The sequence below is a fragment of the Tachysurus vachellii genome, chromosome 16 (assembly GCF_030014155.1).
Source record: "Tachysurus vachellii isolate PV-2020 chromosome 16, HZAU_Pvac_v1, whole genome shotgun sequence".
Classification (NCBI taxonomy): Eukaryota; Metazoa; Chordata; class Actinopteri; order Siluriformes; family Bagridae; genus Tachysurus; species Tachysurus vachellii.
This window is the reverse complement of record NC_083475.1, coordinates 21918183-21930682: the sequence shown is the minus strand read 5'-3', so window position 1 is coordinate 21930682 and position 12500 is coordinate 21918183. Positions and strand designations below refer to the sequence as shown.

Genomic DNA, 12500 nt, shown 5'->3' with positions numbered 1-12500 from the left:
GTTAATTGAGTTATTTGTATATCAGTAATTTGATTAACAAATCAACACTAAGTGTGTGTGTGTGTGTGGGGGGGGGGGGGGGGGCAGGATGACCAATCAGGTTAGTTAGAGTCAGCCAAATCTATACATTTGTTTCTTCAGAATCTCACAATGAGAAATATTAGATGAATAAATCAGGACTGTGAAGTTGTAGTTACAGTTTGTGGCCACCAGAAGGAGTAAAGTGCTGCAAACGTCTTCAACAGCAGTCTGGAAATCTCCATTTCTCAGAAAATCACCTGACTCAAGTCATTTCTCTTCATCACGTGATTGGCAGCTGTACAGGTGTTCCTGTGTGTGTGTGTGTGTGTGTGTGTGTGTGTGTGTGTGTGTGTGTGTGTGTACATAATATATAAACACAGTTATTAAAGTGATTTTGTTTAGAATTTAATGTATATAAAATATAAAGAACAGAACTGCTACAAGGCTGAAGATAAACCAGTCCAGACAATGAGACCCACACAGACATACATCTATTTATTCATAGAAATATAATAGAATATAATAGAATAGAATATACGTATATAACAATTGCATATCACCTGGTATTGTTTTTGACTCTCTGTACAAGTTTAACCAGTCTTCATAATGCACATCATCGATAAGAAAAGTGTTTTAAACATACAAAACAGAGAGAAAAGATTTGTCGAGGAACATCTCGTACAGCAGATTGACTTCACAGCATCGTCTGGTTCCTACAACACGCTTTTACTGCAGCGGATCTCATACAGGTTCACAAAGAAACCAAATACAAACAAAAAAAACTTTTATTCAGATGATTCGGATTCAGACCAGGCTTCATGACTCACTTTACTGAAATGATTCTTTTGAACAAATCTGTTCAGCATTTTGATTCTTTTGATGTGAATTAAAATTTAAAGATTTAAAATAATCTGTGGAAGTAAAATGACTCCTTAAACATCATGTGAATCGGTTCATTTGACTCACTTTAGAGGAACAATTCAGTTCAAAATGAAAGTTACACAATCTACTGGATTTATTTTCACTAGACTTCAGTGGCTGATATTCACTTCTTTACACACACACACACACACACACACACACACACACACACACTAAGGTACTTGTGCCAGATGATATTGTTAATCTCAGTGACATTTTATAAAGTATTGCTTAATGTTAACATGAATAATGTTTAAATGTCGGTGAGATTAACACTGACAGATAATCCCAGATAATTTACTTGCTAAATGTAGCATTAGCAAAATCCTAATCTAGAAGCTCAAGACCAGATAACTTTATGTTAGCTACAAATAGAATCATGTAAGACTTGAATCCTAAAACTTTACCTACCCAAAAAAGTTAATTTATTTTAACTATTAAAATAATCTAACTTTAGCAATATTTTCCACTCGTATAACATTAGCTAGCATGAATTTTGTCTCTGACTAACAAGTCAAGTTTCAGCAGAAATATCATTTTCACAAATTAAGTTCAATTTCAAATGAAAACTCTCGCAGCTGCCTCTGATTTCTTTTACAGCAGATTGTTTTCTGGTTGCTTCAACGCCTCTCTACGTCTGTCTGGATACCAACAACCTAAACCTAGCAACCGAGCTATATTTCAATATTTTAATATCTTTAATATTATAGTGTTAGATTTTTTTTATATGGCTAACTTTAGCTTTATTAGCATCCTACTCTAAAACAAAACCACAAAAAATATTGTGTAGGTCTGATTTTTCACTGCACTGTTCCTTTACAGAGTCATTTAAAGAGTCGTTTTAAGAGTCATTTAAAGAGTAATTTTTAAGGGCCATTTAAAGAGTCATTTGAGAGTCAATTCATTTGTCATTGTGGATCTCAGTGAATGAATGATTGTCAGAAGTGGACAGAATTACAGATGATTCTGATCAAACGAGACGCTCGGTTCAGAATATACAATAAAATTTAATAGAATTACAGTTAAAAACTCTTCAAGATCACAAACTAGAAAATTTACAAATAATAAAATAGCGTTATGTTACATGACCACCACTTTATATAATTTTATTTATTTATTTCTTACATCTGTGTACGACATTCACGTCATCATAAATATTAGCATTGTGAACAAAACTGTAAATGAAACTAATCACACTGTCAATTTAATTAAATTAGCAGCAATTAGCATGGAGCCAAAATGATACAAAAATAGCACAAAGCTAGTAATCAAGCTAAACTGCTAACTTTCCTGATATGCAGGCTAACATTTGTTGTTAGCAATAGAAGCATTTTTTGAGCTTTTTTTTAGCGTCACATACCAGTTACCTTTAATTTGAACAGAATGTCCTGACATTTAAATGTTAACTAGCAGTAGCATGGGAAAGCATGCAGTTAGTTAGCATAAATGCTAAAAGTTCTGATAGCTTGGTTTTATTCAGTGTATTAGCATATTTGCTCTATACTGTGATTGTCAATGATCATGTAAATAAATGTATTTATGCAGATGCTAACATGGCTAACAACACATGTGGGCTAAAGCTAGTATTCATCCTTGCAGTTTACATTCATGTTCTGCTAGCTTCTGTTTTATTGTTAGCTTGTAAGTAGCATTGCTTTCTCAATTGTGCGGTGTACCTTTAATGTTATCTGCACAGAATGTTTAAAAATAGTAACACGGCTAATGAAAAATTAACTAGCTCTAAAGTGTGAAAGCGTGCAGTTAGTTCACAGTAATGTTAACAGTTATTCTTAATGTTCAGCTAGCTTGTTTTTCATTAGCTATATTAGCATTTTGGCTCAATTTGGTAAAGTCTGTAGTTTATTAAAGTTTATTTCTAAGAATGTTTATCAGAATGTCCATGAATGTTATCAAGGCTAACAGCAAATGGTAGCTAAAGTCTGCAGGGACATTAGCAGTTAGCTTTCATGCTCTGGTAGCTTCTGTTTGTTGTTAGCCAAGCAGGTTTTGTATCTTACATTGTTGTGTTCGGCTTTGAATTGAATTTTTACCCAATTTTCAGGAAGCTTTAAAATCCAACTGAAGTGTTATTGCTAATTCTAAATTTCTTTATATAAAATATTTCTTGCTACAGTATGGTATAAAATACCTCACTTTTATCCAGTAAAAGACGACATCTGACACTATTTTCTTTCTAACAGACACAAGCACCAGAAGAATCTGTTAATAAGTTAGCATAGAAAGCGGCGGCTAAACAAGAAACTGGTTTAAAAACACAAATCAAAAGCGCTAATCAAACTACAAGTGAGACGTTTTCTTTGGAACGAGTCACAACTGGTGGAAAAAAATCAGAAAGAAGAAGCAGCTCACGTCCGTTGCTCTGCTGTCGTACGTACGGTTAGCGAGCACCAGTGTCTACGCTCAGGATGTGGTAACTCTGAAGGTAGTACTCTAAAACGAGAGGAAGTGGTCTTTGCTGGAATAGGACGTGACCCTCTTCTCAGAATGTGGAGGTTGAATAAAGCTTGTAGTGTCATTTACTTTTTCTTCTTCTGAAACAATCTGTGAAGTAGCGAAGCAATAAACGCTGAGAGACTTAGTGTTAGCTACGGCTAAGACAAAAGCTAAGTCAACAACTGTGTCCCAAATCATATGACATGCTATTTAGCATGAACATGTTAGCATTTTTCTGGTCACACAGTCAGGTTTTGTAAAGTATAGAAGTCCAAAAAATGCTAAAAGTTAATAATATATACACTAGCAACATGGACAAACCTGCAGTTATCTAACAGTCAGTCAGGCTGCTTTCATGCTGTCTGTCTTTATTAGCTGCATAAAGGATGACTAATAATAATAATAATAATAATAATAATAATAATAATAATAACATATTACTATGGATTCATTATTATGGCTAATTATTAAATAGTTAATTTTACTTAATAAAAATAATGTTCCTTCTTGTCTGCAATTATTTGTGAATATATTTATTTTATAATATTATTTAATTTAATAAACCTAGTGCCCTTTGCAAGTCAATAAATTATTATGAAGTACTTTTCTTTAATAAATATGGTGCCTCTGTGTGGCAAATAATTCAATATAATAAACACAAAAACTGTGCTAGTTCATTAACTATAGCGCCCCCTGCTGGGCAATACATAAACACCATGAACCTTCTTACTCTGTATCTGTAGCGCCCCCTGCTGTCCGTGTGTTAGGGGCCTTAAAGCAATGAAAAGCCTCACCTACGCCGTGTGGTTCTGTTGAGTGTTGAGGTTGTGTTGTTGTTGCTGTTGTTGAATGAGGAGCTGCTGCTGCTGGCGGCGTCGGGCCGAGCGAAGCTTCTCGAAGCGAGCCTCCATCTCCTCCAGTACTTTGGGTGTGTAGCGCACCACCAGCTTCACACTACCTTCAGCCGCCTTCAGCAGCTCCACTGCCTTCTCATGATGCTCACCTTCCACACTCTGAGGACAAAACACACCTGAGTAACTGTGGATGTGTTTAACACTCTTTCACCGATGAAGGAGCTCCGCTAGTTTACTGTGAATGTGAATGAGTTAGCAAGACTTTCAGAGGAAGTTAAATAAAATAATGTTTCTTAGTGAATAAATATTACACCCCCTTGTGGTCATTAAATAAAATACATATATTATATGTTAAGACTTTACTCTCTGCAGGTAAATAAATAAAATGATGTATATTTACTTAATTTAAGTAAATTTAATTTTCGTTTAAAGCCCCACCTCCTTCCTTATCGTCCATAAACAGAAAGCTAGCATAGGTTAAACCAAGAGGATATTCAGAGGAAGGTGGCGTAGGTTTCATCAGTAATTTCATTACATTTCATTACATCTAATAGACAGTAGATGGCACTAGATTTTACAAACTGCCTCTATAATTAATTCATTAATTAATAAATATTGTGTTGTGTAGTCCACTGTACTGAGGCACTGCGGTTTATAGTTGCTCTGACGTGACTGGGGTGAATGTGAGCATTACATTGTGCATTGAGGCTGCAGTTATTTAGAAACGTGACGAATGTTCAATCGTACTTCATCAAAAATATCAAAAATAAGCAATAATTTGTTTTTCATTTAATGAGAACCTCAGCCTCCAACCTAACGCCAGACTTTTCCGATATAACAAAATGAAAGCTCAGATGGATCCTGTGTGGTGCCACAGCAGGAAGTTTCTATTTTTCCTTCACGTTGTGTGAGAAAAACAAATTACAGTCTGAAGTTTGTCACCATTTGAAAGTTTGAAGGAGAAACTGACAAAGAGAAGTTTGAAAAAAAAAAAGCACTAAAATGTCTGTGGCTCCCTTTTAGCAGTGATTCAGACAGGATTTAACGAGGAGAAGCTCTGAGAGAAAAAACACTTCACTCCTGTCTGAGTCATGTTAGAGTTTAAAGGAGATGGATTATGTGTTCAGGAGTCTTTAGGGGCCAAACACCAACTCTAGGGGGCCAAGCACAGAAACTCGGGGGCCAAGCACCGAATCCCAGGGGGCCAAGCACCAAATGTATGGTGCCAACCACAGAATCTCGGGGGCCAAGCACCGAATCCCAGGGGGCCAAGCACCAAATCTAGAGGGCCAAGCACAGAAACTACGGGGCCAAGCACCGAATCTAGGGGGCCAAGCACCGTATCCCAGGAGGCCAAGCACCAAATGTATGGCGCCAACCACAGAATCTCGGGGGCCAAGCACCAAATCTAGGGGCCAAGCACCGAATCCCAGGGGGCCAAGCACCAAATGTATGGCGCCAACCACAGAATCTCGGGGGCCAAGCACCGAATCTAGGGGCCAAGCACCGAATCCCAGGGGGCCAAGCACCAAATCTATGGGGCCAAGCACAGAATCTCGGGGGCCAAGCACCGAATCTAGGGGGCCAAGCACCAAATCTATGGGGCCAAGCACAGAATCTAGGGGGTCAAGCACTGGACCTAAGGGGCCAATCACCACGACCTTCGTCCTCATACTGTGTTGTATGTAAGTACTGACTCTACGCTGGTAGCCTTTGGCCGTGTCCTATCATACTATTTTATCTGACTAATATACTACTAATGTTGTCATGGATACAGCGGTAGTGCTTGTTATTGTGATTTTAGGTTGCCAAGCACTGAATCTGTAGAAAAATAGAAATGCAGAGTCACACTCCTCAGTCACAGTATCCCTATAGTTCTCAAAGAACTCACTGACCAGCAGCTGTGATGAACACATTCAGAACACACACAAGAACAGGAGTGTGCATGCTCACGCTGTGATGTCAGTGTGTGAGTGAAAAAATAGGCTGGAATTTGTCTATCTTGATGTGAACAGGAGAAAAAATAAAGACATTTTCATTCAAATCTATGTTGAAAAGCGTTAACAATCGTCTCATATAATAAACAGATAAACTTTTTCAAGTCTTCAGGTTTGCTGTCAGTTGGTGTAGTGATTAAGAGCAGTTAGAAAGGATTCCTGAGTGAGAGACGAAGATCTCGCTGCTCCACCCAGATGGATTAATATGTCAGAGATGTTTGGGAATTTCTTTCATTTTCAGTATCTTTTAATCAAACCTTCTTGTATTTAAGAGGTTGAGTTAAGAACCTTTTAAGGAAATGTGTGGAAACGCTCTCAGGATTAAAACTCACCACTCCGTTGACAGACAAAAGCTGGTCGCCTCTTTTTAAGCCCCCGTTTCGCTCAGCCACGCCTCCTGGGATGATGCGGGAGATGTAGATTGGGGAGTTTTGCTCTTTCCCGCCCATCACGTTGAAGCCCAGCCCCTCATCTGTTTTGGGTAATTCCACCACTCGTGGGTGGGAGTGGCCTTCACTCGCAGCAAAAGCTGCCACTGTCGCCTAGTGACGAGACACCAAACAGAGGAAAAAGGAACTTAATCACTCATTAAATACAAAACAATACAGTCTACAATGTGTTCTGATTGGTTGAGGGAATAAGATTAATCCAAAATAGCTTCCTATCCCGTATGTTTATTCCCACAGAAGGCACAACGGATCTCAACACCCTACCTACTGCCCTATAGGTGGAATGTAGGACAAGATTTGAGATTCTGCCCCAGAAATTCAAACTTCTGAATGTTTACTAAAAGTTTTGCCACACCATTGTTTGTTTGTAAAGATCGTCTGCGTGTTCAAGGATTAAAATCACACTACAAAATAATTTATTTTATATCACAGAAAAATATGACTCACTAAAAATAATATATTTTAACACTTTATACAATGAAAATAAAAGAACAGTAAAGACAGCATGTTAAAACAGTAAGGTTTCAGGACTTTTAGACACACCGTCTCACACAATATGAAATTATTTGTAGGAACCGATTCTGATCTAAGTTGATCTAAGTCTGATCTCCTGGAACACTAGCATGATCTAAGTTCTCCTGGAACACTAGCATTTAAGGAAACAGGTTGAAACATCAACGAGAGTTGCTGCAAGTTTTTGTTCTTATTAAAATATTGGTTTTCAGGAAAGAGAAGACTTAAAGTGAAAAACATGTGAGTGGCTCTGAGCTGCTCACTGACACTTTAAAACATCTTCTTCTGTTCCTCAGCACTGGAATTAAGAGCTGGTATCTGTAAGCATGTGCTCAGTATGCAGAACACAGACAGACTCGACCTTGACAGCTTCACACTCACCAGGAGAGAAAGTGTCATAGTAGCATATGGTGAACAACGTCTCCGACGCCAAATATACTCCCAAAGCTGCAGGAGTGTCATAGACATTCTCCCGGTACAGCTTTCCAGCACAGTGTCGCTAAACCATATGACTGTTGTTAGGAGTGAAAAGCTCATGCCAAGGTGAAATGAGTTCTGTCCGTTTTTTAGCATTTCTTTATTTTGCCATGAAGATAAAAAATAAAATTTGTTTGATCAGCCAGACACAAACCTGATGACTTCATCATAATAGTCTACATAACAATAACTAGCCTGCTAAGAAGGATGCCTAAATAGAACCAATTACTGCTAGCAAAGCATTAGCACAGTTATAGCCATTATACTGTGTAATTAGACCAGTACTAAAAGCTAAACAACAACAGCAAGCCAAAGATAAGAAAATAAATCATCTCTAGGTTTACAAGGATGCAGCTAAAGTTAGATTTTGTTTAGAATCTGAATATATACCTCTGATGATATATTTATATCATCACACAGAGTGGACACACAGAGGCCACGCCTCCTTCACTGAGACTGACAGGACACACAGAGGCCACGCCTCCTTCACAGAGATTGACAGGACACACAGAGGCCACGCCTCCTTCACTGAGACTGACAGGACACACACAGAGGCCACACCTCCTTCACCAAGACTGACGACACACACAGAGGCCACGCCTCCTTCACTGAGACTGACAGGACACACAGAGGCCACGCCTCCTTCACTGAGACTGACAGGACACACAGAGGCCACACCTCCTTCACTGAGACTGACAGGACACACACAGAGGCCACACCTCATTCACTGAGATTGACAGGACACACAGAGGCCACGCCTCCTTCACTGAGACTGACGACACACACAGAGGCCACACCTCATTCACTGAGATTGACAGGACACACAGAGGCCACACCTCCTTCACCAAGACTGACGACACACACAGAGGCCACACCTCATTCACTGAGACTGACAGGACACACAGAGGCCACGCCTCCTTCACTGAGACTGACAGGACACACAGAGGCAACACCTCCTTCACTGAGACTGACAGGACACACACAGAGGCCACGCCTCCTTCACTGAGACTGACAGGACACACACAGAGGCAACAATTCCTTCACTGAGACTGACAGGACACACACAGAGGCCACACCTCCTTCACTGAGACTGACAGGACACACACAGAAGCCACACCTCCTTCACTGAGACTGACAGGACACACACAGAGGCCACACCTCCTTCACTGAGACTGACAGGACACACACAGAGGCCACACCTCCTTCACTGAGACTGACAGGACACACACAGAGGCCACACCTCCTTCACTGAGACTGACAGGACACACACAGAAGCCACACCCTCTTTACAGAGGACAGAAGATAAATGATCTCTGCAGTTGAAACCAGGCTGCTTTATTAAAATTCACACAGTACTCAGTGAACATGACCTGAATTACCATCTCATCATAAAAGAGACAAAGCTCACGTCTACAGCTCACACAAACTCACGTGGTGCTGCTCATTACGCTGCGTGTAAACGTCTGTGTACTTCTACGTGTACGACTGATTATTCACAATTCACTTTAAACACACAGAAAAGAGAAAGTTGTCATTATGCGGCTCGTTATAAACTCCACAGCCTTTCATGTCCTTGAAGACTATTAGCATATTCTGTTCCCCCTCGTTTCCTTGTGGCTAATGGTCTATTATACACTGTAGTGCGCTAATTGACTTCAGTCGATACGAAACCCTGAAGACTCCCAGACAAAAGCGCTGAACTCACGACATGACAGTGCCATGTATCATCTCCACGCTGCACTCGTCCTTCACTCTGAACTACATTCTGCTTCATCTTCTCTCCCACCTTTACTTCTGTTCTTTGGTGGAAAAATACTGATAGATTTTATGTCACATGAATGAACTCAAATCTCTTCCCAGTTTTAAACAGGAAGATCCGAGATCACCGGCCAACATATCACTAATGTAAGACAGGGAAAAAAGGCGGGGCTTCTGGGCTTCTGATTCCCACACAATACTAAAATTTCTCCATATAGTGGAATCTTATGCTAGATTAGAAGACAATGCTAAGTGAAAATCCAGAGCAACTTCATCCATAAGACATATAACTCTCTTTAACTCTCTAACACATTTACAGCACAGCTGAGGAACGCAGTGTATAAAAGACTAGCCACTGCATGCTAGCTAGATGAACTTGATCGTAGCCGTTCTCACCTTTGCTGTGGCTCGAGCCTGATATTCCGGACAGCCGTTCACTGTTATTGTCTCATGCATGTATTGGTAGACCTGATGGAGGAAAGGAGAAAGATACACCAGATGCTTTAGTTATCAGGTCAGGACACAACAAACACCAAAAAAAACAAGTATTTTATTCACACATACAATCAGGCTTTAAAATAAATAACCAATAAAGTGCATGTTGATGATGACTCCTAGGGTCTGATGATGATTTCTGTGTGCAGTGGAGTTTGTTTGGGTGTTTAATCTTAAATCTTTGGTGAGGGATGGAGAACGTTGGTGTTTTAAAAGTGGATATTGTGTTTGATGGTGAGTGTTGGTGTTTTATCAAGAAAGTTGGTGTTTGAAGGCGAGTGTTGTGTGAAAATGAGTGTTGGCGTGTAAGGGTGAGTGTTGGTGTGTGAGAATGAGTGTTGGCGTGTAAGGGTGAGTGTTGGTGTGTGAGAATGAGTGTTGGCGTGTAAGGGTGAGTGTTGGTGTGTGAGAATGAGTGTTGGCGTGTAAGGGTGAGTGTTGGTGTGTGAGAATGAGTGTTGGCGTGTAAGGGTGAGTGTTGGTGTGTGAGAATGAGTGTTGGCGTGTTAGGGTGAGTGTTGGTGTGTGAGAATGAGTGTTGGTGTGTGAAGATGAGTGTTGGCGTGTGAAGATGAGTGTTGGCATGTGAGGATGAGTGTTGGTGTGTGAAAGCGAGTGTTGGTGATTGAAGGTGAGTGTTGGTGTGTGAAGGCGAGTGTTGGTGTGTGAAGGCGAGTGTTGGTGATTGAAGGCAAGTGTTGGTGTGTGAAGGCGAGTGTTGGTGATTGAAGGCGAGTGTTGGTGTGTGAAGGCGAGTGTTGGTGTGTGAAGGCGAGTGTTGGTGTGTGAAGGCGAGTGTTGGTGTGTGAAGGCGAGTGTTGGTGTGTGAAGGCGAGTGTTGGTGATTGAAGGCGAGTGTTGGTGTGTGAAGGTGAGTGTTGGTGTGTGAAGGCGAGTGTTGGTGTGTGAAGGAGAGTGTTGGTGTGTGAAGGCGAGTGTTGGTGTGTGAAGGCGAGTGTTGGTGTGTGAAGGCGAGTGTTGGTGTGTGAACGCGAGTGTTGGTGTGTGAAGGCGAGATGATGGAGGACAATAAAAATGGGTAATAATGTGTTTGATGGAGTCTTTATGTTTTTTGAACATGGTATTTTATCATGAATTGTTTTGTTAAGAACGATGACTTTAATAACTGATATTGTCCCTTTTATCTTTGTTGTAACTAAATCTAACTAAAGGTCTCGTTAAAAGCCTCCTTCCTTTAGAACCCTTGGTTATTCTGTGTAGAGTGCTGACAGCACGTATGGAGATGTTGGGCTATTTGAAGGCCCTCCAGACTTTCTGTCATTAGCTGGACTCTGTGAGGATGCTGGCAGCAGCAGCAGTAGCAGCACTTTTCCTGCTTTGATCTGGAGCCAGAATCTCGCACTGAGACTCTGCCACTCCAGCTGTTAGCATAATCATTAGAACCGAAGCATCTGTTTAAAGCACCTCTTACTCAGCTACATACACGGAAGGACAACGCTCTACCTTCTGGGCTTTTATTTTTACTAAGGCACTTTGTTAGCACCTTTTCAGATTTTAAAGCCTGAGGCTAAGCTTATTAACACTTTATTGTGAATAGCTTGTGAAAGCTAGGAAGGATTTAATTACTTTATATAGCTTTTTTCCTTAGCTAGCTTGATTAGCACCGAAGTCTTTCCATTTCGTTTCCATTTAAACTTTTAAATATCTTTTTCTTTTACTCGATGTCATAAATGGAAGCTTTAGCTGAGTTTATTTTCTGCAGTTGTGTAGATCTGATGTGTTCTACATCATTAAATTAAGTAGGAGAATTAGCACGACTAGCATCATTGTAGAAACATGAAATACACTTAGTACTAAAGCACCCTTTAAAATGGTCATTTAAATTTCAGATTCTAGCTGAAATGTGTTTAAAAAATCGCTAAAATTGTTTATATTACAATTCATTGGATATTTTAATCAGATTATTATTTTGATTTAAGCACTAAGTCACTAATGCACTACATTAGTATGTACTAAGGACTGTAGACAAGAACTGAGCGAGTGAACACAAAATCATTTTCTCTGATTACTGATGTAACACTAACTAGATTTGTAAAGTTTGTCGCAACAAACTTTGATGTTGGTTTTGACGAGGCAAGTATTCGCAAAAGGCCGGTGCTTTTTGGAGGCAAGTGGACATAAGGGTCAGTGTTACTTTTGGAGGCAGAAAGATAGGGTGCCAAAATATTTGGAGGCAAGCGGAGACGAACCTGTGACGTCATCCGAATACTCCTGAGGAAGTTCCCCTCATTGTGCTTTTGATATGTCACATGTTCATGTTGTGCTAATTATTTATTTTCACGTGACATCACGTGACGTCACGTGACATCATCAGAATACACGTGAGGAAGTTCCCCTCATTGTTCTGAGTGTTTTGATATGTCACATGTCCATGTTGTAAAAAGTTTTTTGATTTTGCATATATTGGGGGCGGGGCTGCGGGACAACCAAAAGGCCAGTCGGTAAACCAATTTAAACCTTTGTTCAGAGTCTCACCCTAAAGGAGCTGGACGAGTTTGGTGTAGACAGTTCAAAAGTGTGCCGAGTTATAAACCTCCAAA

At 40.1% G+C, this 12500-nt stretch overlaps 1 protein-coding gene across 3 annotated transcripts in view; it reads right to left on the bottom strand.

Annotated features, from left to right (window-relative positions):
• Positions 1-495: 495 nt before the first annotated feature.
• Positions 496-12500, bottom strand: part of lin7a (lin-7 homolog A (C. elegans)) — a 33465-nt gene continuing 21460 nt past the window's right edge. For 2 of the 3 annotated variants that reach the window (XM_060889971.1, XM_060889970.1), the window contains 4 exons: positions 9841-9912; positions 6580-6789; positions 4195-4409; positions 496-3504 (listed from right to left, as the gene is read on the bottom strand). In XM_060889971.1, the coding sequence (XP_060745954.1) occupies positions 3480-3504; positions 4195-4409; positions 6580-6789; positions 9841-9912 (522 nt within the window). In that variant the 3' untranslated portion in view covers positions 496-3479. Of the gene's footprint in view, positions 3505-4190; positions 4410-6579; positions 6790-9840; positions 9913-12500 lie in introns of all 3 variants that reach the window. The other variant, XM_060889972.1, reaches the window with a different exon arrangement.